Source organism: Aotus nancymaae, unplaced genomic scaffold, assembly GCF_030222135.1.
Source record: "Aotus nancymaae isolate 86718 unplaced genomic scaffold, 86718_ANA_hifiasm-v0.15.2.pri h1tg000003l, whole genome shotgun sequence".
NCBI lineage: Eukaryota > Metazoa > Chordata > Mammalia > Primates > Aotidae > Aotus > Aotus nancymaae.
The window spans coordinates 18965828-18993245 of NW_026988414.1; the positions used below are offsets into that span (position 1 = coordinate 18965828).

Sequence of the window (27418 nt, forward strand, 5' to 3'; positions counted from 1 at the left end):
AGAACATCCTGGTCAACATGGTGAAACCCCATCTCTACTAAAAATACAAAAATTAGCTGGGTGTGGTGGCACATGCCTGTAAACCCAGCTACTCAGGAGGCTGAGGCACGAGCATCACTTGAACCCAGGAGGTGGAGGTTGCAGTAAGCCGAGACTGTGCCACTGCACTCCAGCCTGGCAAAAGAGTGAGATTTGATCTCAAAAAAAAAAGAAAGAAAAAGAAAAAAAGAACAGATACCATTAACTTGATAAGTGAAATATTCTGGTTCATTTTAAGGAAGTCAGGATGTCTTTCTATACTTGTTTCGGCCATAGGATGAAAAATTCAATGTGTATATCCCAAATTTTTTTTTTAACAAAAGTCAACATGATACAGGAGAATGAGCTGCAAATTCAGTCAGAAGTTTTGGTTTTCAGCCGCAGTTCCAACAATTTCCAACTAGTGGTCTCAGGCTAATGATCTCACATCTGACTTTATCCTATCACCACCATCATTTCCAACTTACAGATAAAGAAATTCATACTATTTCCCTGATCACTGAGAGATTTGGATTCAATCCTGCCTTTGAAGTGTTTTATTAGCAACTTTATAGTGCACACATGAGAACGGGATTCACCAGAAGCTCCATTTTCCACTGTCCACACATTAATACATAGCAAGACCCTTAAAACCTTCACACCTGATGGGACAAGAGGGAATGAGGAGCATGGGTGTGTGGGACCTTGTCACTATTCTCTCTGCTTCTGTATGTGCTTAAAGTTCTCCATGATAATTTAAGTTTTTATAACTAGTTGACTCGTTATTTTTTATTCTTCTTCTCAAGCTGTACAATGTTTTCATGGATCTACAATCTTTCTGGTTTTACAGTTTTACAAACCAATGTTGACTGACAGGTTTCTCTCCGGAGATTCAGGTCAGTCCCTACTCAGGTCTTTCCTAATGGTATGCCCTAGACCTGCCCCAAAGACAGATTAATCATGCAGAGGTCTCCTTTGTGAAGTAGGAGGGGCATCATTTAGAGGTGGGAATATTCAACATGGAGCCTCGTCTCTTTTTTTATTGGTCGTAAAGACTGAGTCTTTCCTCTAATCAGTGCCACCATCGTTGGAGTCTCCTGAAGCGATGCTCTCCAACCAGTCTATGGGCAGGCTGGGGGAGTTCCCAGTGTGGGCACTGGTGCAGTTCATCCTGCACTCTACCCTTCTGCATACAGAATTTGGGGCCAGAGATTTGTCCTCATAGTTCTTCTTGTCCACCACTGCTAGACAAAAGATATTCTCACTGTTGTTCCTTTTACATATAATCTGCCCCTCCCTCTTTTTAAAAAAGCTTTCAAATTCTTATCACTTTTGTTTTAAAATTCCACAGTATGCCTTGGATTGGTGATCTTTTCAATCCTTTTGCTCAGCAAATAGCATGTCCTTTTAATCAGACGATTTATGTCTTCAGCTTTGGGGGATTTTCTTGTATTATTTCTTTTACAATTTCCTTCCCTCAGTCTTCCCTGTTCTCTCAGAAACTCTTATCAGCCAGATGCTGAACCTTTGGGATTAATCCCCTATGTCTCTTTTCTTTCACATTTTCAGGACTTTTGCATTTTTGTTCTATTTTCCAATGATTTTTGTTTTGTCTTACTTTAAGATTTCTTCAACTTTACCTTCCAACTTTATTATTCAATTTTATTTCAGCAATCATGCTTTAACTTCCAAGAGCTCTAATTAGCTATTACTTTTCCATGGCATCCTGCTCTTGTTTCATAGACATTATATCTTCTTGAACTTTTGGAAAAACTAGTAAGAATTTCTTCCCAAACTTTTTTTTCATTTAATTCACATACTTGGTTCACCATGTGCTCTATATGTCCATGATGTCAGTCCACATGTCTGACCCTGCCCACCCAGGAGGAAGGAAACTTATACCACATGCAAACAGGCAACAATCCATTACTTTCTGATAACTGCTATGACAAAGAAGGTATCCAAGTACCCAAGAAGCAAGCCAGCTTACCTTCATGGAGTCAGAGTATAAAATATATTCCCTGAGCACGGGTAGGAAGTCTTCTGTCATGTCATCCGTCAGCTCTTCCAAGGCTGTAGAGCAGTTCCCAATGCAAGCAGACACACCCTCCAGAGGTTCAGCCAGCTCACCCTCCAAGGCGCTCCACGTGGAGTACACAGGCCCATATTCTCTCAGCTCCACAAGGTACTCTGAACAGGGAAGAGAAACCACTGAAAATCCATCTGGGTAGCACTTCCTGCTATTACTGACTCAGTCATCACCACAGCCAAGGGCTCTCTACATGAACATGTGTTTCCTTGGCCATTTACTCACCTAATCCCACTTTTCTTTAAACACGTTTCTAGCACAATTGCTTGAAACCTCTGAAAGCTCATGCTACATCAATCCATCCCATCCCATGATGGGAATGCCATGCCTCTGGATAATGGGCACTCCAGTACCTTATGGGAAAAAGTGGTAGCAGCCACATCCCCCAAACATCTTCGAAAATAACCACTCGTCTACACATACTGTGAAGTAGTATTTTAACAGGCAATGGGGGCAAAGTTTCATATAGGTTTAGGGAGATGTTTTTAAAGGTTAAAAAGACCAGGCACGGTGGCTCACACTTGTAATCCCAGCACTTCGGGAGGCCGAGGTGGGTGGATCACAAGGTCAGGAGTTTGAGACCAGTCTGACCAACATGGTGAAACCCCATCTCTACTAAAAACACAAAAATTAGCCGCGCATCTGTAATCTCAGCTACTCAGGAGGCTGAGGCAGGAGAATCATCTGAACCTGGGAGGTGGAGGCTGCAGTGAGCCGAAATTGTGCCACTGCACTCCAGCCTGGGTGACAGAGCGAGACTCCATCTCACGATAAAAAAAAAATCAGTCACAATGGATAAATAGAATTTTAGGAAACATTTTGATACGAGATGTCGTCTTACACTGGCAGGTTTATTCTCACACTTGGCGGTCACCTCAGCACCTTGGAGCCCATCAGAATTTACTCCGCACAATCCTTAGGTGTGGACGGTACCCAAGGCTATTTCCAAAAATCTATGGGCCCCACGTGGTATCATCAGTGGATCAAGGAGAGGGAATAAGTACAAGGAATGAGAAAAAAATGTTGATTTTTTCCCCCTGTAAGAAAATCTGGCCCATCATTTGTTACCAGGAGCCTTGTCATTATTACAACAGAACATAGTCATCATGGCTTAGTGACCAATGAATGGCAACTGCTGGGGAATCCTTCTCAACATGCTTCCCACGCCAGTGCCATCATCTGCACTGTTCACGTTTGTCTGCCCCACACATATGTAAGGAGGCAAAAGATCCCAACATTCTGGGATGTGGCAAAACAGGTGGCTCTGAGAGGGGTGGGAAGGAAGCGGAGGCAAAAATGAGGAAGAATCAATACAGGCCCTGGCAGCTGCCCCATGCGGGAGGGGTGGGTTTAAAATGAACCGGAGTGGGATGGGTGAGTCAATTACAAGTCTGAAGATTTATCAGGGTCATAACTTTGGCAAACACAGGTCACCGTGCTGTCCTTTTGAACCATCTTTCTGCCAGAAAAGGTATCTAAGTTTGTCTATAAAATTATTGTTCCCTATGGATGAAGAGCAGTTGAGTCTATGTCTCCACTTTTAAAGCGAAAGTTAAGAGAGCGTAAAAGGAAATGCCTGGCGACTTGGCAGAGCTGGCCATGGGAAAAGCAAACACAAGGCTGGCATGGTAGGACAAAGGACGGGGTGCAACGTGACATTCCAGTCACACCTAACTCCTCCCCTCCTTGTATTTCTTTGTGAAGCACAAGAGGGCCTAGTTCTGTCACTCCAGCATTTTGCAGTTTGATTCTCTGTAGCACACATGAATGCCGTTTCTGCCAATAATCCAGACCTCAACAGATAGCTCACCGATTTCTTCTTTGATGATCCGCTGGGCTATTCGATCAATGGTTCCCAGTTTGAGTGCAAACGTATCTAAGTAATCACCTATGGCTGCAAACTCCAGCGGCCGCATCCTCAGCTTGTAGCCGCCAGTGACGTGCTTGACCGACTCGCCCATTCTGGTCAGCAGTGCTATCCCTTGCTTCTTGTAGATGTTCAGATCCTGAGGATGATATGTGAACAAACTCAGAGCACCCACTTACTCACACGGGCAGGATTAAATAAAACAGCTTCTAAAAGCAGCTTCAGTTTGGAAATGGAGGACTCAGAAAACAAGGAGCTGAGTCAGAGGACCTAATCACATTCACACGAGGACCTAGCCTGGACGTCATAACCACCGGACTCAGGCTCCGGCAGGTTGACACCTAGGATCCCTTTCAGCAGAGCTGAACTCCTGTCCTTAATCAAATTCACTCACCTGAGCACACTGTCCTTTAAACACAACACTGTTTCTAATTTTTTTTTGTTTTTTTGAGATAGAATCTGGCTCTGTCACCAGGCTGGAGTGTAGTGGTGCGATTTCAGCTCACTGCAACTTCCGCCTCCCAGTTCAAGCGATTCTCCTGCCTCAGCCTCCAGAGTAGTTGGGATTACGGTGCGTGCCATCACGCCCAGCTATTTTTTGTCTTTTTAGTAGAGATGGGGTTTCACCATGTTGGTCAGGATAGTCTGTCTCAACGTCTTGACCTTGTGCTCTGACCGTCTCGGGCTCCCAAAGTGCTGGGATTACAGGCGTGAGCCACCATGCCCGGCCTCTAACAATTTTTTTGAAGTATCCGTTTCTCCCATACAAAGTACCCTATGTTGTCTTTAGGAGCAAAACTGAGGAGCAGAGGTTCCAAGATCCAGCACTCATTTATTCATACCCCAACTAAAGCCATGTAAGGGGAGTAAAGGGTGGAAAACAGGAAATAGTGACAGAAAAACATTGCTAGAAAACTCAGGCCTAGGATGGATGCTGTAAACAGCAAAACATTTCTTGAAGGCAAAACTAGAAATAAGCTGAGTTTCATAACCCATTGTATCTAAATATAAAGAATATTAGCCAGGCCAGGCACAGTGGCTCATGCCTGTAATCCCAGCACTTTGGAAGGCTGAGGTAGGCAGATCACTTGAGGTCAGGAGTGCAAGACCAGCCTGGCCGACATGGTGAAACCCTGTCTCTACTAAAAATACAAAAAACAAAAATTAGTTGGGTGTCATGGCACATGCCTGTAGTCCCAGCTCTAAGGCATGAGAATCACTTGAATCCGTGAGGCAGAGGTTGCAGTGAGTCAAGATCGTGTCACTGTACTCCAACCTGGGCAGCTGAGCGAGACTCTACCTGAAAGAACGACAACAAAAAGCCTATTAGCCTGCCTGATAAAACAAGCTTCCTCCTATCATCAACCCCTAAGAGGAATCTATAGCATCTTCAGGTTGTCCTGTGTCACCTGAAAGGGTAGCTTCCAAAATGTTTTTACAGAAAGTACAGGTGTCTGTTCCTCATATCCACTCACAATACAAACAGAATGTTAATTCCCAGATCTAGAAGGGCATGACTAGAGAAAGATAAAGGAACCCAGAGGAAGGACAGAGATAGCTTTCTGGTGACCTGGCCTGATGCAGAAGACAGAGCAGAGAATGCAGAATTCATGGCTAATATGGCCCAACAGCCCCTCTGCATTTGATGTATAATTTCAGGCTGAGGTCTCTATAGTATCTGAATGTACGCTCCTTGTGAATTCGCTTCCTTCTTCAGGCCTTCATTTCTGCCCTTGATCCACCCTTTCCTATTCAGGTGTTAGTGAGTCAGTGAGAGAGAGAGAGAGAGAGAGAGAGAGAGAGTGTGTGTGTGTGTGTGTGTGTAGGTTTTTGTACATGGTTCCTGCCTCATAACCCCCACAGCCCTTGTTCCAGTCTTTTTTTTTTTTTTTGAGACAGAGTTTTGCTCTTGTTGCCCAGACTGGAGTGCAATGACACAATCTCGGCACACTGCAACCTCCACCTTCCGGGTTCAAGCAATTCTCCTGCTTCAACCTCCCTAATAGCTAGGATTACAGGCATGCACTACTATGTCCAGCTAATTTTGTATTTTTAGTATAGAGGGGGTTTCTCCATGTTGGTCAGGCTCACCTCGAACTCCTGACCTCAGAGTGCTGGGATTACAGGCATGAGCCACAGTGCCCAGCCTGTTCCAGTTTTTCACTATAATGATGGGTGTGTTAAGCCTTAGGAAACAGAATCTCTCTGACTTTCTCCTGCCTCCTCCCCGCAAGGCAGGACTTGAATCTTCCCCAGCCTTTCTGACTATGGGTCAAAAGGCCCTCATTCCAGACAGGGTCTTTCCCCACACCCTGGAGAAAGGAATGCTGCTGTCATGAAGCTTCCACAAAAACCCAAGAGAACTAGGTTCCAAGAACTTCTGGAGAGCTGAACATGTGGAGTTCCTGAAGGGTAGTACACCCAGGGAGGGCATGGAATCTCCATGTCCCTTTCCCTACACCTTGCCCAATGCAACTCTTCATCTGTATCCTTTGTGACATCCTTTATAATAAACTGGTAAATGTGTTTCTCTGGGTCCTGTGAGCTGCTCCAGCAAATTAATGGAATCCAAAGAAGGGGTCACAGAAAGCCCAGCTTGAAGCTGGCCGGTCAGAAGCTCTGGAGGCTTGAACTTCATGTCTGAGATCTGGAAGCTCCCAGACTCAGGGACTGAGTCCGCAACCTGTGGGACCTGATGCTATCTCCAGGTAAATAATGTGGGAATTAAACTGGGGGACAACCAGCTGGCAACTGCTGCTTAGTGTTTGGGGAAAATCCTGGTCCCCACCCCCGACACCGCAATTTGGTCACAGAAGTCTTCTTCTGTGTGGATGACAACTGCTGTTGTTTGGGAGCAGAGGAAAATCATGGTTTCAGAGTTTTTCTTGAACACCTATCCACACCTTCCCCCAACCAAGGGCCTTGCCCTACCAATTATCCCGTCTGTCTGTGTCTTCAGCTGCTAATCCTTCAGCATGTAAAATACAGCCAAGGCTGACCCATCTCAAAAACAGCAGCAATCTCCTCTAGTTCCTCTCCACCTCTCTCCTTCCCTTCAGAGTCTGGCTGCCTGAGAGAGTGTCCTAAAGATTCCCCCTCCCCTTCTGACCTCCCGCACTCTAGACAAGAAACATCTGCAAAGGCACGAGGCCTTCACAAGGCTAGAACTGAAGCCTCAGAGTTCTTGGAATTACCTCTGCAGATGGCGTTTTTAGAAGTGCCACCACAGTCAAATGGACTTGCTGGACTGCACAGGCTCCACTTCAAGGAGAGCTCTGAGTGGGTGTCCTAGTTAACCAAGTTAATTTACATGTTGAATAAAGTTATGTAGATTATCTATCTGACTGCCATACCCACTCTGCCAAAGATGAAAATATTGACTTGAATATAGTTGCTACTGAGTGTCCCCATTTCTCCCAGCATTACTGGCTGCTGCTGCTTCTTTTTTCTTTTAATATATAGAGATGGGGGTCTCACCATGTTGCTCAGGCTGCACATGAACTCCTGGGCTCAGGTGATCTACCTGCCTTGGCCTCCCAAAGTGGTGGGTGTTACAGGTATGAGCCACCATGCACAGCCTTACTGGCTTCTTCTTAATGGCACTTCTAATTTGTTGATAAGCTCATGTTATCACAAGGAAAAGGAAAAGTGTCTCTGCATTCCCTAAGGCAGAACATGTAAGTGTCATCCAAGAACAAGATTGAGTTATTCAAGGTATGTGAAAGGAAAAAATGAGGGAGCTGGAGAGGGGGAGTAGGATGCTGCCATTTAATGGGCATAGAGTTTTAGATCCGCAAGATGAAAAAGTTCTGAAGATGAGTTGCATAACAATTTAAATATACTTAACACTACTGAACTGTATACTTAGAAATTGTTAGGATGGCAAATGCTATGTGTATTTTATCACAATTTAAAAAATGTTTAAAGAAAAGATAGGGCTGTTTAGCTGCTGGGTGTGGTGGCTCATGCCTGTAATCCCAGCACGTTGGGAGGCCGAGGTGGGCGGATCACCTGAGGTCAGGAATTGGAGACCAGCCTGGCCAACATGGTGAAATCCCATCTCTACTAAAAATACAAAAATTAGCCAGATGTGGTGGCGTGCGCCTGTAATCCTACCTACTCAGGAGGCTGAGGCAGGAGAATTGTTTTAACCTGGGAGGTGGAGGTTGCAGTGAGCTGAGCTCACTCCACTGCACTCCAGCCTGAGCAACAGAACGAGACTCTGTCTTAAAAAAAAAAAAAGAAAAAAGAGGGCCAGGAGCGGTGGCTCACGCCTGTAATCCCAGCACTTTGGGAGGCCGAGGCGGGTGGATCACGAGGTCAAGAGATTGATTGAGACCATCCTGGTCAACATGGTGAAACCCCGTCTCTACTAAAAATACAAAAAATTAGCTGGGCATGGTGGCGCGTGCCTGTAATCCCAGCTACTCAGGAGGCTGAGGCAGGAGAATTGCCTGAACCCAGGAGGCGGAGGTTATGGTGAGCCGAGATCGCGCCATTGCACTCCAACCTGGGTAACAAGAGCAAAACTCCATCTCAAAAAAAGAAAAAAGAAAAGATAAGGCTATTTAGCGCATTTTGTTCGGCAAGGGATACTGAACTAGGGCTAGAATTTGTTCTGTTTAAAGCCACCTCTCCTGTGTTCACTCACATGGAGTTGGATTTTGATCGAGACAGTATAGGACCTTATATTTTTTAAGTCATTTTCATAGTGCTTGGCCCACAGATAGATAAATCTCCTTCTCTCTCTCTCTGTCTCACACATACTCTCTCTCTTTCCTACTTATTCTTCATACAGATTCCTAACAACCAGGGGTCCAAGCTTTTCCCTCCCTTTTCTTTTTTGTTCAGTAAACACGACTGTACTTGAGTGCTTTCTGGAAAATGGATCTTGGGTGAGAAAGTGAATTGTACTTTTGGAGAACAGGATGTATTCTACTTTGAGTATGAGTTGAAAGGATTATACCTGAGGATTAGTTCACCAGGAAATACTTATTTTTAAAAGGTGTACCAGTCCAACCTGAAGGCGGGGAAAGCCTCTGGGAAAAAGACACACTGACTTGGGAGTGCTGTCAGTAAGGCTCAATGCCAACTGAGGTTATAAAACAAAACTAAAGAACTCTGTCACATGGCTTCCATTGAATGAAGAATGGCACACTCTCTGAAGTCTTTAACGTCAACTAATGTTATCTGTAAAGATTTCTCAATTTTGCAGATTTGAAAAACTACAAAGTATCTGGACCACAATACCCTTCCCAACATGGAACATGGAACATATAGCCTGAACAGGGGAATCTGATACCTGAAACCAAACAGATGGGACTGGAAGGAAGCTAGCAGGAGTGTCTGAGCATGTGGCCCCATTTCTGCAGACCGTGAGAGCACAGCACCTCAGGTTTTCTGCCCAGTTCTGCCAACAGGGAAGTGTAGAGAAAGAAAGGCCAGTGAACAACTAACTTGAGTCTGAATATACAGAATCTGGTAACTGTGTAGGACCCAAATGTTTTATGTGGCAAATGCCCACCTGACAGGAACAGCATCGCAAGTAAATAACAATCAGGCAGTGTGATACACAGGGACGGTGTGGCCTCAGTAGCCACAAAGACCCAATCTGAAATCGTAGTAACGCTACCTGAACAAGGACAAACTCGCGGAACTTGAGTCTCCTTGTCTGTAAACGTGGTTGCAAGTCATCACTCAAAGCGCCCTTATGAAGAACGCCCTCACCAAACACTCAAATGTTCCTTCTCTTCCGTGTCCATTGTTGGCCAGGCTGGGCTCACCCAGTAATACTGCCAAGAGTGTTTAAGGAAACACTTAGCTTTGCTTTTGGCAGAGCAAATATTCTAACTTCCTCTGCAGCTGCAAGTGGATGGGGCCCAGGGTGGGGTGAGGATGGATCTCCTAAATTCTAACATAGAATCCATCTATATGGATTTGCTAATACCAAAAAAAAAAAAAAAACAAAAAAAACCAACAAAAAAAAACATGCTAATGCAGAGAGGCACCAAAAAAAAAAGACCAATTTTATGACAACCCTGTTATAGTGAACCATTCATTCATGAAGGTGGTTTATGAAAGATCAAAACAACTTTTTTTTTTTTTTTGAGACGGAGTTTCGCTCGTTACCCAGGCTGGAGTGCAATGGCGCGATCTCGGCTCACCGCAACCTCCGCCTCCTGGGTTCAGGCAATTCTCCTGCCTCAGCCTCCTGAGTAGCTGGGATTACAGGCACGCGCCACCATGCCCAGCTAATTTTTTGTATTAGTAGAGACGGGGTTTCACCATGTTGACCAGGATGGTCTCGATCTCTTGACCTCGTGATCCACCCGCCTCGGCCTCCCAAAGTGCTGGGATTACAGGCTTGAGCCACCGTGCCCGGCCCTTATTTTTATTTTTTAAAAGAGATAGGGTCTCACTCTGTCACCCAGGCTGCAGTGCAGTGGCACAATCACAGCTCATTGAAGCCTCAAACTCCTGGGCTCAAGCTATTCTGCTTTAGTCTCCCAAGTAGCTGGGACTACAGACGCACAACATCACACTCGGCTATTTGCTAAAATTTTACATAGAGACCAACTCTTGCTCAAAACAGCTTTTAAGAACGAACCCCAAGAATGGTAATTTGGGGGAAGAGCATGTAAATTTCTGCCCTTACCTTAGCAGTAAGGAAAATATTGAAGTGTTCATTGAAAGAGAGCACAGGATGATCCGTAATTCTTTTTAGAAATTTATCCAAAGCTTTTCTTCTGGTCTCCACAAACTCTTCTGAAAAACGATCCACAACACCTTTTACCACAAACTTCTCGGGAAGAGGCTATGAAGACATGAAGAAAAAAATCAGAGTAATTGATGAGATGGTACAAGGAAAAACAACCAGGCTAGCACACAGCTCTATTACCCCTCTGTGCAAGAAAAGTATTTCTTAATCAGGCACATCGTCATGTAGCCATTAATATAAAGATTTCTGAAAAATATAAAGTAAATATACTGTCAATTTTATAATGCAAGAAATAAAACACTAAATTATAGTCTCCGAAATACAGAAAAGTAGATATTTATGGAGTAAAGTCAACAGTACAGTTATTTTTACATTGCTTGATGTACACGTGATATGACAGAAAATGTATGGCATGGTAGGAAGGGAGGGATGGAGGGATGGAGAGAGGGAGGGAGGGACAGAGGGACGGGGGAAAAGAAAAGAAGGGGGGAGGGAGAAGAGAAAGAGAGAGAGAAAAAGAGAACGGAGAGAGAAAGAAAAGCAAGCAAGCAGGCAGACATCAACCACATAAAATGTATTTAAGTATCTTAAGATTCTGCTCCCAGTACTTCATTCCCCATTCATACTTGGTGAATGAAGAAATAAGAACATTAGGTAAATTCATGTATCTAAAAAAAATACCTTTTCTAAGCCAATTTTTTTGGTTTAGGTTTATAGTCAAAAATTCTTTAAAATGTAATTTCCTTTATTCCCCTTACTCAAATAAATTTCTCTATCATACTGACTTAGAGCCGATGCTGTGGGTAATTTAAAACTATGTGCCTACCAAGGGATCTCTGAGTTTTTAACCTATTTCCACAGTAGTTTGATCAAATGCTTGATTTAAAAGCCTTCTTTATTATTACTACCACAGGGAAAAGAAGTATCTACTATGCACACATTTTAAAATACTTGAACTGTGAAATACTTTTAAAATTGTACATTTTAAAAATGGGCCCAGCCTGGCCAGCATGGTGAAACCCCATCTCTACTAAAAATACAAATTTAGTCAGCTGTGGTGGCAGGCACCTGTAATCCTAGCTACTCGGAAAGCTAAGGCAGGAGAATCACTTGAACCCATGAGGCAGAGGTTGCAGTAAGCTGAGATCGCGCCATTGCACTCCAGCCTCGGCAACAGAGCAAGACTCCATCTCAAAAAAACAAAACAAAACAAAAAAAAACCGACAAAGAAGAAAAAAAAGAAGGCCAGGCATGGTGGCTTACACCTGTAATCCCAGCACTTTGGGAGGCCAAGGAGGGCAGATCACCAGGTCAGGAGTTCAAGACCAGCCTGATCAACATGGTGAAACCCCATCTCTACTAAAAATACAAAAATTAGCCAGGTGTGGTGGCACATGCCTGTATTCCCAGCTACTCAGGAGGCTGAGGCAGAAGAATTGCTTGAACCCGAAGGCGGAGGTTGCAGTGAGCCAAGACTGCATCACCACACGATAGCCTAGGCAATAAGAGCGAAACTCTGTCTCAAAAATAAAAAAAATTAAAAAAAAAAACTAGGCAACTAAATCTAATAGGTACTTCTCCAAAAAGATATACAAATGGCCAAGAAGCACATGAAAGGATGCTTAACATCACTAGCCATCAGGAAAATGCAAGTCCAACCATCGTGAGGTGCCATTTCATACCTACTAGGATGGCTGTAATCTGAAAAAAAAAAAAAAAAAAAAAGTGTTGGTGAGGATGTGGAGAAATCAGAACCTTTATACATTGCTGGTGGGAATATAAAACATGCAGCCACTGTGGGGAACAGTTTGGTGGTTCCTCAGTCAGTTTAAATATAGAATTACCATATAACTCAGCAATTCCACTCACAGATTTATGCCCAAAAGAACTGAAAGCAAGGCTGGGCATGGTGGCTCATGCTTGTAATCCCAGCACTTTGGGAGGCCAACGCGGGTGGATTGCCTCAGCTCAGGAGTTCAAGACCAGCCTGGGCAACATGGTGAAACCCCGTCTCTACTAGAAATATTAAATACAAAAACAATTAGCTGGGGATGGTGGCTTGCACCTGTAGTCCCAGCTATTCAGAAGGCTGAGGCGGGAGGATCACTTGAGCTCACAAGATGGGGAGGTTGCAGTGAGCAGAGATCGTGCCACTGCACTCCAGCCTGGATGACAGAGACCTCATCACAAATAAACAAATATTTTTAAAAACTTTTAAAAAAGAATTCAAAGCCAGTGCTCAAAAAAAATTTTGTACACAGTCATAACATCCCTGTTTACAATGGCCAAAAGGCAGAAACGATCCCAATGTCCATCAACATGTGAATGGGCAAACAAAATGTGGCATGTCCATGCAATGGACTATGATTTGGTCATAAAAAAAAATTAATGACGTATTAAAACATGCTACATTGTAGAAAAACCTTGAATACATTACGGTAAATCAAAGCAGCCAGATACAAAAGGCCATATATATGATTCCATTCATGTGAAATATCCAGAATAGGCAAATCCATAGAGACAGAAAGTAGATGAGTGGTTGCTGGGGACTGGAGAGAATGGGGGAAATGAGATGTGACTGCTTCATGGGTATAGGGTTTCCTTCTGGGGTGATTTTAAAACTTCTGAAACTTTTCAGAAGGTGGTGATAGTTGCACAACATTGTGAATGTACTTGACACCACTGAACTGTAGGCTCTAAAACGGTGTTACATTTATTAGCACAATAAAAGAGCACATTATATATCTCAAAGTCATAAAGCATAAGAATAACACCAGCACTTATTAATCTACCACTCAACTTGATAGAACACTGCCACTGACAAAGCTCCTTGTCAGCAGATCCCACGTACTCCTGCCCCCATGAGGGAACTACAATCCTCGATTTTTTGGTCATTGCTCCCCTATGAGTTTCAGTTTTAAAACAATGTTTTGTTTGCTGAACTTGTTTTTTAACTTTATAAAAAATAAAACTACAGTTAATGTGTCACTTAAAGAAAGAGATACATTCTGAGAAATGCACTGTCAGGCAATTTCATCACCATGTGAACATCAGAGAGTGCATCTACCCAAACCCAGATGGTGTGGCTACTACACACCTAGGCTATATGATATAGGCTATTGCTCCTAGCATGTTACTGTACTGACTACTGTAGGCAACTGTAACACGATGGCAAGTACTTGGGTATCTAAACAAATTTAAACGTAGAAAAGGTACAGTAAAAATACAGTACTATAATCTTATGGGACCACCATCTATATGCCATCCACCATTGACCGAAATGTCATTATGCAGTACACAACCATATACTTCACTTTTGTCATTCAACATCTTTCTGGGACTTATCCATATTGATGTATGTTGAGCTATAGGAAAATAATTTTACTGTTCTATAGTCACGTACTATGTAACTGACTGTATGACAAATTGCCCACCTCCTCTCCCGCCTGTGAACATGTGCATGATCGTGTGAATGGTTTACAGCATTATGGCCCTACTAACAATGCTGCTGAGAACACTCATGTAGATCCAACCTCTTTAGAAAATGCCAAGTCTCTTTAGGGAATAAACCAAGGCAAGGATGGCCAAGTAGGTGTATTAAGACAACTACATGCTTTTCCGTTAATACGTTAAGTGGTAAATTAATGTATTTTCTAATGTTAAACCAACCTAGCCGTTCAAGTTCAAAGTAGTAGGAGATTAAACACAAGCATTTAACTCCACAAACTCCTCAAACCCCCATAATATGGCAATAAAGAGGATATCTTAGCTATAAACCCTGAAGGACAAAAACAAATCAGAAATAAGACATAGCAACAAGGATTAGTGGACTCAGTCAATCCAAAAAAGTGGAATACTAGGACACTTGGAATGCGCCTAGTAAGCCTAGATTTAGAACACAAAACCTTGAAAAGACTTAGAATTGGTAACACCAACACTCCACCCCTGGAAAAGAAGTATCTGGAGTATGAGGGAATTCAGTGGCCTCAACTTCAAAGAGCTTTAGAAAGTCAGTATGTTTTAGCTGTCAAGAGTAAAGATTCTCCCCAGAAGCAACACCACACATCTACAACCATCTGATCTTTGACACACCTGACAAAAACAAGCAATGGGGAAAGGACTCCATGTTTAATACATGGCGTTGGGAAAACTGGCTAGCAATGTGCAGAAAGCATAAACTGGACCCCTATCTGTCACCTTACACTAAAATTAACTCCAGATGGATTAAAGACTTAAACATAGACCTAACACCATAAAAACCCTAGAAGAAAACGTAGGCAAAACCATCCAGGACATTGGCATAGGCAAGGACTTCATGACTAAAACATCAAAGGCAATGGCAACAAAAGCCAAGATAAACAATGGGATCTAATTAAACTCCAGAGCTTCTGTACAGCAAAAGAAACAATCATTAGAGTGAACCGGCAAACAACAGAATGGGAACAAATTTTTGCAGTCTACCATCTGACAAAGGGCTGATATCCAGAATCTACAAAGAACTAAAACAGATATACAAGAAAGAAACAAACAACCCGATTCAAAAGTGGGCAAAGGATATGAACAGACACTTTTCAAAAGCAGACATACATGAGGCCAACAAACATATGAAAAAATGCTCATCATCACTGGTCATTAGAGAAATGCAAATCAAAAAAAAAAAAAAAAAAAGAGTAAAGATTCTGATGCCATGCTTCCTGGGTTTATCTTTCAACTTTGCTGTCTACTAGCTGCTTGCCTTAGGTCAAGTTCTATACATCTCTTGGTACCTCAGTAAGTTGCTGCTAGGTAAAAACTAATAGCACCAACTTCACAGGGTTGTCATGAAGATTAAATTAGCTGACAGGCTGAAAGTGCTTTGAATGATTCCTACCACAGAGTGAACACAAATTTGTGTGTCTTTGTTGTAAGACTGGCAGCAGCTTCAGGGGACTACTAATCTTCAGGGACATCCAGTGTTCATTTAACCTTGACATGGTGGGAGTGTTCAGAAAAGATGCCAGGAATACCGGGGGATTCTTTAAAACAGAGCAGGAGTTCCAAAGGGCACAGTGGAAAGGTTTGTAAATGAAAGAAGAGAGGGGAATAGAGTCAGGAATAAAATTACAGAGCCACACCGGGATAACATGTCCACATGTGACACCCAGCAGAGCTTACACTTGAGCAGAATATCAGAAATGAAGTGCTAGATCAGATGTACGGGCCACTCTGCCCGATGCTGGCCCAGTCCAAAGCACTGAGAAGTTATCTTAATGGGATATGGTTGTCCTTTAGGATAATTCCTTTATTCTGGTCAGTTCTCTCCTCCATTCCTTTAGGCAGTCATTCTCATACTCTAGCTTTTCTGAAGATTACTAAGCAGATTACTATCTTTCTGAAGCGGGAACAGGGTAAAAGAGCATCAGATGGAAATTTCCTAACTATCTTGCTCCCTCCGCAGAAGCCCACCTACTGGGCATCACCCTCACCTCCTTTCCTTAGTCCCTGTGGACAACAATCCCACCTCCCCTAAAGCTAAGCATTCCATCTGTGTCCTTGACCCATTTGTTCATTTTTAAAAACTTAAAAAAATTGAAAGCAGGTGCTCAAACAAAATTTTGTACACAAAGAATCATAACAGTCCTAGATACAATGGCCAAAAGGTAGAAATAATCCAAATGTCCATCAGCATGTGAATGGGCAAACAAAATGTGGCATGTCCAAAACAGACAAATGACAGGTGCACCTGTCATTAATCTCTTCCCTGTATCTTCAACATCTCCTGCTCATCCAGCTCTATTCCCAAAATCTATAAAAATACGGTTGGTTTTCCTTCCTAAAAAATATGAATCCAACCACCCCTTGACCTTCTATCTTCTTCCTTCTCCTTCCTGGCTCATTCAATCTTTTTAAAAGGAGTCACTTACCTTGACTTCATTGTATCCCACTGATTTCTCAACCCCTAGCCTTCCCCCAACCCTCAAAACAAAACTGGCTGTGATACTGCCTCAGTGCTGCATTTCTCTGCCCTATCCCCACCCAGTGCAGAAACGGCCCTTTTAAAATTGAGTGCCAATGACTTTCTAATAACCAAATCCAGTGGATATCTTTTTGTTCTTACTTCATGAGTCCCGTTGTGATACTCTCATTTGCTTCTGCTAAATAGGACTTGAGAGGATGGCCTCAGGCACAAGTAAGTGGTTAGGAGTGCCTCATTAAACATAAAGATGACATTCTAAAATAGGGTCCCAGTCTTCAGATTGAGCACACTGAACTTACGTTTCATCAGTCGGGGAACTTGCTATTTAAAGGAACCCTCCGGTGAATCCTTCCGCAAGCAGAATTTCCTTCTCTCTTAAGCGTTATTATTTCCAAATGTATGTAGCTTCGGAAATTTCTTCCTATTTCAATATTCCTTAATGGGACACACCTACTCTCAGCCTCACCTCTATTACTTTCTGGGTTGTTTACACATAGGGATCTGGGTTGCTGGTGAAATCAAGTCCATCAATAGTCTGTAAATCACATCATGTCAATGAAGAGCTCAACACAACTCCATAACCACACAGCACATGTCTAACAAATGTCATGTATTTTTATTAATTTGTAAGCACTGAGAACAGAAAGCAAAAAGTGCTGGGATTACAGGCATGAGCCACCACACCCCGCCAAAAATGTCTTAAAAAAATCAAACAGAAAGCAAATAAATATAAATATATATATTTATGTAAATATATTTATATACATGTTTATATTTATATACATAAGTCCTACCTGTAAGTACATATATATATATAGTTTAGACAAAAATGTCTTTTTTTTTTTTTTTTGGAAACGGAGTCTTGCTCTGTTACCCAGGCTGGAGTGCAGTGCTGTGATCTCAGCTCACTGCAACCTCTGCCTCCCAGCTTCAAGCAATTCTCCTGCCTCAGCCTCCCGAGTAGCTGGTACTACAGGAGAGTGCCACCACACCCGGCTAATTTTTGTATTTTTAGTAGAGACGGGGTATTACCATGTTGGCCAGTCTGGTCTTGAACTCCTGACCTCGTGAGCCACCCGCCTGGGCCTCCCAAAGCACTGGGATTACAGGCATGAGCCACCACACCCCGCCAAAAATGTCTTAAAAAATAAATTGGGGGAAGCAGGCACAGTGGCTCATGTCTATAATCCAAGCACTTTGGGAGGTCAAGTTAGGAGGATTGCTCGAGGCTAAGAGCTCCAGACCAGCTTAGGCAACATAGCAAGACCCCATCTCTACAAAAAATAAAAAATTAGCCAGGCATGATGGTGCACGCTTGAAGTCCCAGCTACTTTGGAGGCTGTGGTGGGAGGATCACTTGAGCCCAGGAGTTGGAGGCTGCATAAGCTATGGTCATGCCACTGCACTCCAGCCTGGGTGACAGAGTGAGATCCTGTCAAAAAAAAAAAAAGTCATTTGAAATCCACTTCTTCATATCCACTAGGATTTTGTTTATAATAAAATAACAAGTGTTGGCAAATACGTGGAGAAATTGGGTCCTCATACATTTCTAGTGGGAATGTAAAAATGTAAGCCATTATGGAAAACAGTTTGAACAACTCAAAAAATTAAACACAGAATTACTATATGATCCAGCAATTTCATTTCTTGTCATGTAGCCAAGGTAACTGAAAACAAGTGCTCCAACAAAATCTTATACAGCCACCAGTGTTGATAGCAGCATTCTTCATTATAACTGGGCTAGGAAAAGGAGGGAATTGAGAGTGACTGCTTAATGTGTATGGAGTTTCTTTTGGGGGTAATGAAAACGTTCTCGATTAAATAGTGGTGATGGTGTACAACACTGTGAATGTATTAAGAGTCACTGAATTATATACACCTCAAAATGGTTAAAATGGTGATGTGTTATATGGCTTTTACTTCCATTTTTTTAAAAAAGGAGACGTGATGGTGGAAGCAGAGATGGTGACAGATATGCTGCTGGCTTTGAAGACAAAGAGGCCATGAGCCAAGGAATGCAGACGGCCCCAAGCTCTAGAAAAGGCAGGCAAACAAATTCTCCCCTAGAGCCTTCTGGTAGAGTGCAGCCCTAGCCTATATCTTGATATTAGCTCACTAAAACTGATTTTGGACTTTTGATCTCTGGAGCTGTAAGAGAATAAATTTCTGTCGTTTAAGGCACTTCAAAACAAAACAAAATACCTGAGTGTAGTGGGGGAGTGGACAGAGATGAAACAAGATTGGCCGTGAGCTTACAAACGTTGAAACTAAGTGATGGAGTTTCAAGGGGACTCATCGTACTGAATCTCTTCAGTATGGTTAATATTTTCTACAATGAAAACATTTTTAAAAACTGAATATACACATATATATGTTGGATCCTGCAAAAAAAAAACCCTATTTGCAAAGTATTACAATAATCCATTAAATATTTCAGGGTTTAATTTTGAAATACTGATATTATGTAGCACTTAGTACTTTAGTAAAGCACTTTCATTGGAAAGCTGCTATTTCTGGGCAGGAAATCTAGACAAACATTTCAATTGCTGAATCCTGAAATGTCCATCTTCCTCATCAGCAACCGATTTGCTTCTTCTAAGCAATTCAACAAATATTTAGCGCACGTTAAATATTTACATGACATAGACCTATTTCTCCTACGCTTGTCAAACCAATAGAAAATATTGTTTCTAAGCAAAAATAACTAGTAAATAAATAAAGGAGCATAGAGATTAAAAGCTTGCCCCCATAAACAACAGTCACCAAGCCCAGTTAAATGCAAAGCATTATGAAGTTCAACCAATGTTTCAATACTTAGTAACTTATCTATTGAGTAAGGTAAATTCAGGTATATTTTTAACAGTACAAAAAAGGAAGAACCAACTAGAAAATGGAGTTTTTATTGTTTCATATTTAAAAAAAATTGTTGCATGACAAATTTCTTCTCATTAATTCCTGAGTTTACTACTTTCCAAAAGAAAACTTGGTGCATAATACAAATGTATCCTTTCAGAAAGCTTCCTTCATAAAAACGGAGTTAAACATTAAATTTCCAGGTGAAACTAAACACTGAAGTGTTGACTAAATGTATCTGCTTCATCTTCCAAATCCACAGTGTGCGCCCATCTAATTGTGAAATTGCTCTGCTGTGTAGTGAGTTCTCCAGGAAATGAAGAAGTGTCAAACCCACTGAACAAATACAGAAGTAGAATATAGAATGGTGGTTGCCAAGGGTGTGGAGACGGGGAAATGGGGAGTTGTCCAATGGACATAAAGTAAAGTTATGAAAGACGAGTAAGTTCCAGATATCTGCTGTACAAAGTGGTATCTATAGTTAACAATACAGGCGTCCTCCCTTATCCGAAGGGGATACGTTCCAAGACTCCCAGCAGATGCCTGACGCCGTGGATGTACTGAACCCTGTATATACTATGATTTTTCCTACATATACATACCTATAATAAAATTTAGAGACAAGGTGTTACTGTGTTACCCAGGCTGGTCTTAAACTCTTGGACTCAAGTGATCTTTCCATATATATATATACACACACACACACACCCACACACCCCTATATATATATATAAACACATACATACATATGTATGTATATAATAAAATTTAGCAAATCAGGCACAGTAAGAGATTCACAATAATAATAAAAGAGAACAATTATAACAATAGGTTGTAATAAAAGTTATGTGGACAGGGTCTTTCTCTTTCTCTCTCAAAGTATCTTATGGTACTGTCCTCACCCTTCTTCTTGTGATCTCCAGACTGATAACCAAGAGGGCTACTAAGGGACTCACACGTGGGCAGTGTCTACAGCCTGGATAACTGGACAAAGATGATTTATGTCCTAGGTGGGACTGCACGAGATTTCATGACACTATTCAGAACCGCAAACAATGTAAAACTTATGAACTGTTTATTTCTGGAATTTTCCATATTTTTGGACTATAGGTAACTCAAACGATGGAAAGCAAAACCGCAAGTAAGGGGAAACGACTGTACGGTGTTGCATGCCGTAAAACGTGGTAAGAGAAGAGATCTCATGTTACATGTTCTTACAAAAACAAAACAAAACAGCAAAGGGACACAAGAAAACTTGTGAAGGTGATGGATCCGTTTATTACCTTGATTGTGATGATGGTCTCAGGGGTACATACAAGACTATCGAATTGTATGCATTAAATATGTGCCAGGCTATTTTGTATATCAATTACATCTCAATAAAGCTTTAAAAAAAAAACACTGAGGAAAAAAGTCATAATGAAGACTGTCTGCTGGCTCCAACTATTACATAATGAAGAAAAACACAGTGAACTGCTATTATGAGATGACAAACATATACATCCAGCATACTTCTAATGCCAAGATGGCATTTTAAGAACACATAATTACTCTCGGCCAGGTACAGTGACTCATGCCTGTAATCTCAGCACTTTAGAAGGCCAAGGCAGGAGGATCGCTTGAGGCCAGGAGTTTGAGATCAGCCTGGGCAACATAGCAAGATCCTGTCTCTACCAAAAAAAAAAAAAAAAAAAGAATTAGCCAGGCATGATGGCACATGGTGCCTGTAGTCCCAGCTATTCCAGAAGCTGAAGTGGGAAGATCACTTCAGCCCAAGAGTTCAAGACCAGCCTGGGCAACACAGTGACACCGACACCTTGTCTCTACAAAAAATTTTAAAAAACAGCCAGGCATGGTGGCACATATGGATGGAGGCTGAGGTGGGAGGATTGCTTGATCCCGGCAAGTCGAGGCTGCAGTGAGCTGTGACTGCACCACTGCACTCCAGCCTGGGAGACAAAACAACATTCTTCCTCTAAATAAATGCATAATTAATTAATTAATTTTTAAAAAGAACTATGAACACTTAAGGATAAAAAGGCATCTCAATTAAATGGGTAACAGATCTTAATTGATATTTCTCCAAGGAAGATATACGAATATCCAAAAGCGCATGAAAAGATGCTCAACATCATTAGGAAAATGCAAATTAAAACCACAATGAGATAGCACTGCACATCCAGTGGGATGGCTACAATTCAAAAGACAAACAGGAACAACGTTCATGGAGATGTGGAGAAACTCCTACACATCGCATGTGGAAATGTGAGATGATACCATCGCTTTTGAAAACAGTCTGGCAGTTCTTCAAAGTGTCAATTACAGAGTTACGTATGATTCAATAATTACATTCCTAGGAATACACCACCGCCCCAAAAATGAGAACATGTCCACAGAAAAACCTGTACGTGAATCTTCACAGCAGCATTACTCATAGCAGCCAAAAGGTGAAACAACCAAAATGTCCATCAAGGGTGAACAGACGAAATGTGGTATTATCCATAAACTGGAATATTATGTGGCAACAAAAAGGAACAAAATATTAATATATGCTACAACATGGGTGAACCTTGAAAATATGCTAAATGAAAAAACCCAGCAACAAAAAAATCACATTGTGTATCATTTTACTTCCATGAAATGCCCAGAAGAGGTAAATCTGTGGAAAGTACACAAGGGGTTGCCAGGGCCTGGGGGATATACAGTGTTTCTAAGTGACAGCTAAGGGATGTGAGGTTTCCTTTTGGGGTGATAAAAAGATTCTAAAATGGATACTGCTGATGGCTGTACAATTTTATGAATATATTAAAAGCCTTTGAACTGTACATTTTAAATGGGTAAATTATATGTTACATAAACTAAATCTCAATAAATCCATTTCTAAAAAGGGAAATGAACATTTCTGCACGTTTACTGGGTCTCCAACTGTTAAGAAGTTCCTCAAGGCAGGGGTCCTTTCTCTTCCTTGTAACTTCTCATCCCACCCTCTGTTCCTCCTCAGATCATACTTAAATAACAGACAGACACCTCCTATCAAAGCTGCTATAAAATGATTTTTTGTAGGGGATGAGGGGGTTGGTTTCTGGTTTGACTTTCACACTTAAATCAAAGAGGCTCTCCCATTTTAAATTTCTCTCCATTCCAGATATGTGAATACCAAGAATTTATGAAAAAAAATAAGTTTTTGCTTATTTCTAAAGTAGCTTTCTACCAACTGCTTCTATCCAGACCATCAGAAACCACACTTAAAGATACTCTGGATCCACCTTGGGCATTCTGGAAACTGATCCTCTTTTAGTGTCTATGGAAGAGTAGACACTACATTTCACCAGCAGGTGTCACTGTCTTACCTCTGAGCTTCCAGTATCAACCTCACAGGCACCAGCTGCCTGCCAGGAGGGCAGCTCCCTAATGCATAGTGTGGGCTACAAATAAACAGTGACTTTCTTCCAAAGAGTATAGTACAGAAAGGCAGGGAGAAAGAGCAATTGTACGGTGAAAAAAGCTGACCAGTACTACCTCAAATCAGGTGATGGAGGTTCACATCAACAGAGACGCACCCTGTTGACAGCATGTGCCCTGGATACGAGGTGATGAGAGCAGCAGCTTGCCTCTGTGGTTTCCTCCCCAAACACATTCCCCCAATCGGGAAAGTCATCAGACAAATGTCAACTGAGGGACAGTCTACAAAATTCCTGACTAGTATTCCTCTAAACAGTCAAGGACATCCAAAAAAGGGAAAGCCTGAGAAACTGTCACAACAAAGAAGAGCCTAAAGAGACATGACTGCTACATGAAATGTGAGATCCTGGATGAGATCCTGGAATAGAAAAAGGAACTTGGTCCAGGCTTGGTAGCTCATGCCTGTAATCCCAGCACTTTGGGAGGCCGAGGCAGGCAGATCACTGGAGGTCAAGACCAGCCTGGCCAACATGGCAAAACCCTATCTCTACCAAAAATACAGAAATTAGCCGGGTGTGGTGGCAGGCGCCTGTAGTCCCAGCTACTCAGCAGCTGAGGAAGGAGAATGGCTTGAATCCTGGAGATAGAGGCTGCAGTGAGACGAGATCGTGCCACTGCACTCCAGCCTGGGTGATGTAGCTAAACTCCATCTCAAAAAAAAAAAAAAAAAAAGAAAAAGGAACTTGGAATAAAGAACTTTTAGTTAATAATGATGTTTATCTCATAGTAACGACTGTTCACTGTGACAAATGTGCCACACTAATATAAAATGTTAATACTGGATGTGAGGTTTGAGAATTCACTCTACTACCTTCACAGTAATTCTGTAATTCTGATAACGTTTTAAAATGCGGTTTTATTAAAAACTATTCACTAGCTGCCAATTTTGCCACCTTAGGATTCTATTTTAAGAAATATTCCCAACTGTTTAAAAACTATTTCCTCTTCAGTCATGTTTTTAAGGGATTAGAAGACAGAAAAGCAAAACTGGAGAGCAGAAAGGGCACGTGGGAAAAACGGAGATGCTCTGAGAAAGAACTGTGTCCCAGGTGAGAGCCATCATTTCTATCACAGTACTAGCAACGTGGCTCTTTTCGCCTTAAAAACCGAGAAAACTGCCAGTGTGTTCACAACATACACCACCTCTTCTAACCATGGGGAAACAAAGAAGGCTGGAAGATGCAGTGGTAACAGTAAGTTGGTAGTACTAAGAAGTTATCATTCAACAAAGGTTTTTACTGAAAGATAAATCAGCCCCTCTGAGTTTTATGACTTAAACTGCCCTAAAGCCCCCAAAGCCCAAAGAGACATCTGGTGTCTAAACCGTTACTATTTCTACTTGGTGTGTGTGTGTGTGGAGTCTTGCTGTGCCACCCAGGCTGGAGTGCAGTGGCGCAATCTTGGTTCACTACAACCCATGGCTCCTGGGTTCAAGTGATTCTCCTGTCTCAGCCTCCTATGTAGCTGGGACTACAGGTGCATGCCACCGTGCCTGGCTAATTTTTTAATTTTTTGTAGAGACAAATTTCACCATGTTGGCCAGGCTGGTCTCGAACTCTTGACCTCAAGTGATTCAGCCTCAGGGAGGCTGAAGCAGGTGGATGACCTGAAGTCAAGAGTTCGAGACCAGCCTGCCCAACATAGTGAAACCCCGTCTCTACTGAAAGCATAAAAATTAGCCACGCATGATGGAAGGTGCCTGTAATCCCAGCCACTAGGGAGGCTGAGGCACAAGAATCGCCTGAACCTGGGAGGCAGAGGTTGCAGTGAGCCAAGATCGCACTACTATACTCCAGCCTGGGCAACAGAGTGAGACTCTGTCTCAAAGGAAAAAAAAAAAGCTGATTTAAATATCATTTGCTCTGGCTCTGTTTTTTAAAAACTGTGCAGATGGAAGCACTGGAGTAGATAAATGTCACGTTGCTTCAATAAACAGTTAGGTGGTTTCCTTGTTGGTTTTTTTAATGAAAAACTGTGGTTGGAATGGATTCTGTGCTAGATTTCTGCTCCCATGTCTAAAGAAAGCCCAGCCAGCCATAAAACTGGCTTAACATATAGCAAATCAGAAACTAAAGGCTAAAAGTTAAAATATTATATACAGTGTCCATTAACATATTTTACGTACGTTTGCTGGGTGAATCTGGTATAATTTAAGGGGAGAAAGTTGAGTGAATCCCTTCAGGAAAGACAACACAGGACAAGGGAGAAACAAGCTGTGGTGACTTACTACCTACGGGAATGAGATGAGTGGGCTGGGATTCTTCCAGTTTGCTCCTCAACCAGTCAAAATCCTGATATCTTCGACGAACAGAATATTCTGGCAGGTCAAACTCCACCCGAGTACTCTGCAAATAAGAGAACGGAAAAAAAGTAAGCATAAGTGAATAGCATATCTTGGCTGAAGAAAGGGAAAAAAGCTCTCTTAGAATAACCAAACTAGGCAAGATCACATTTTCCTTCCACCAAACACACCAGCCAAATGGCAGCGTTTACCAACGCAGAAAAGACCAGTCTGGGACACTGAGCCCAGTCAAAAATCCAAGGAACTAGAATAAAAATGCCAGTTTTCTTCCCCCTACCCTCAGGAAATAGAATTCGACTATCCCCCAGAATTGTTTTGAAACATTTGATTCATTTCCTCCAAGCTTAACTCTAACAATTTCTTTTAGCAGAAAAATTCCACTTAGGATATTGCTACTAAGTCCAAATCTGTGAAAAGAAATTGTCTTCACCTTCTGCAAAATACGCTGACAACTTTTGCCAAAGGGGAAATAAACAAAAAGTAAAGATAATAGATCACTGCTCATTTAGGGGGCAGATTAGATGAAAACAGAAAAGCTTTTGCTTAATCTACCAGAACCATGACCTTGAAACTGTTGTATTTTATATGGATAAGAAAAAAATCTGGAAATAATCAAAGACGCCAGTGTATTGCAGAAAAATATTAATAATCTCATCCCCTTTCCTCAATTTTTAAAGTTTTCTGAAATGTGACTGCAGCACTTTAATAATGAAGACAAATGTTAAATAAAATTAAGTTGATTTATACCAAAACAAGATTTTCACTCATTTACTGGCCCAAACTAAAATCACATCTTGCATAAAGCCATTTTTCCCTACAAGGGTACAGACTACATGACCGTCATAGTTCTCAGAAATTAAAGTTCGAGACAAAAATGGGCCAAGCTATATCTCATAAATTTACTCTTTCAAGCCAAAAGTCTGTTTTAATTCACATCAAGAAAATCTTTAAAGCACATGAACGAGAGTGATTCATCAAAGAAAAAGCTGTGAACAGCTCTGGCATCAAAAATTATGATTTCATCCTCCCCAAAACCTGTGCTCACAATCTTAGCAAAATGGTGACGTTAAAAGGACTCGGTCTTGGACTGACCCCCAACTAACTACACTGTTTCCCTCTTCAGTCCCACATATCAGAATATGCCTGTGAAACACAACCTTCCCCTGTCTTTGCAAGGGGTGAAGATGTGGGGAAATTCACTCAGTGTAGGTATTTGTGACTTATCAGACGATTCTCCCAAAGGAATTAGCATTGAAGGACTGGAGATTGAAACAAAAGACAAGGCTTAAATGCAGACAGCAAGTCATTGTTGATGAATTTTCAAGCACAGCATGACAGAAATATTGGGAACAAGTGGGCTGATACTCCCATCCCCGCACGGCACAGGCGGAGTGGGAAGGACTCTGTGCCTGTGCACTTCTTGTATCTCTACCAGATTCCTGACACGTCATGTCACTAAGCCTCCTTGAGCCCTAGGTTCAACAGTAAGAAGAGAGTTGGGACCAGGCATGGTGGCTCACACCTATAATCCCAGCACTTTAAGAGGCCAAGAAGGATGGATCAGCTTGAGCCCTAGAGTTTGAGACAAGCCTGGGCAACATAGTGAGACCCCCCATCTCTGCAAAAAAAAAAAATTTTTTTTTAATTAGCCAGATGTGGTGGTACATACTTGCACTCCCCACTACTTAGAGGCTGAGGCGGGAGGATTGTCTGAGCCCAGCAGGTCGAGACTGCAGTGAGTTGATTGTGCCACTGCACTCCAGCTTGGGTGACAGAGTGAGACCCTGTCTCAAAAAAAAAAACAAAAACAGAGTTTGAAGGGAAGTTCAAGGCTTTCCACCGCCCCCAACAGGCTCCATCTGAGAACTTGCCAATGATTATGGGCTCATGATAGGCACATTTTGAAAGGTGACAAATTAAAGCAACTCATTTTCATTGTAAACCAAACTGATGCAAGGCTCTACTTTTTGCGTTCTTAAATGCTACATGATTATCAGCTGGATGAGGTGGCTCACAACTGTAATCCCAGCACTTGTGAGGCTGACACAGACAGATCATTTGGGGTCAGGAGTTTAAGACTAGCCTGGCTGACATGGTGAAACTCTGCCTCTGTTAAAAACACAAAAATTAGCCAGGTGTGGTGGTGGGTGCCT

General features: G+C 42.0%; 1 protein-coding gene across 1 annotated transcript in view; it reads right to left on the reverse strand.

The window, feature by feature from the left end:
- Nucleotides 1-27418, reverse strand: part of SNX30 (sorting nexin family member 30) — a 121839-nt gene that overhangs the window by 34341 nt on the left and 60080 nt on the right. Inside the window, exons 3-6 of the mRNA XM_064378895.1 lie at nt 25198-25308; nt 10630-10788; nt 3918-4113; nt 2009-2208 (exon numbers count right to left, since the gene is read on the reverse strand). Of these exons, the coding sequence (XP_064234965.1) occupies nt 2009-2208; nt 3918-4113; nt 10630-10788; nt 25198-25308 (666 nt within the window). The remainder of the gene's footprint in view (nt 1-2008; nt 2209-3917; nt 4114-10629; nt 10789-25197; nt 25309-27418) is intronic.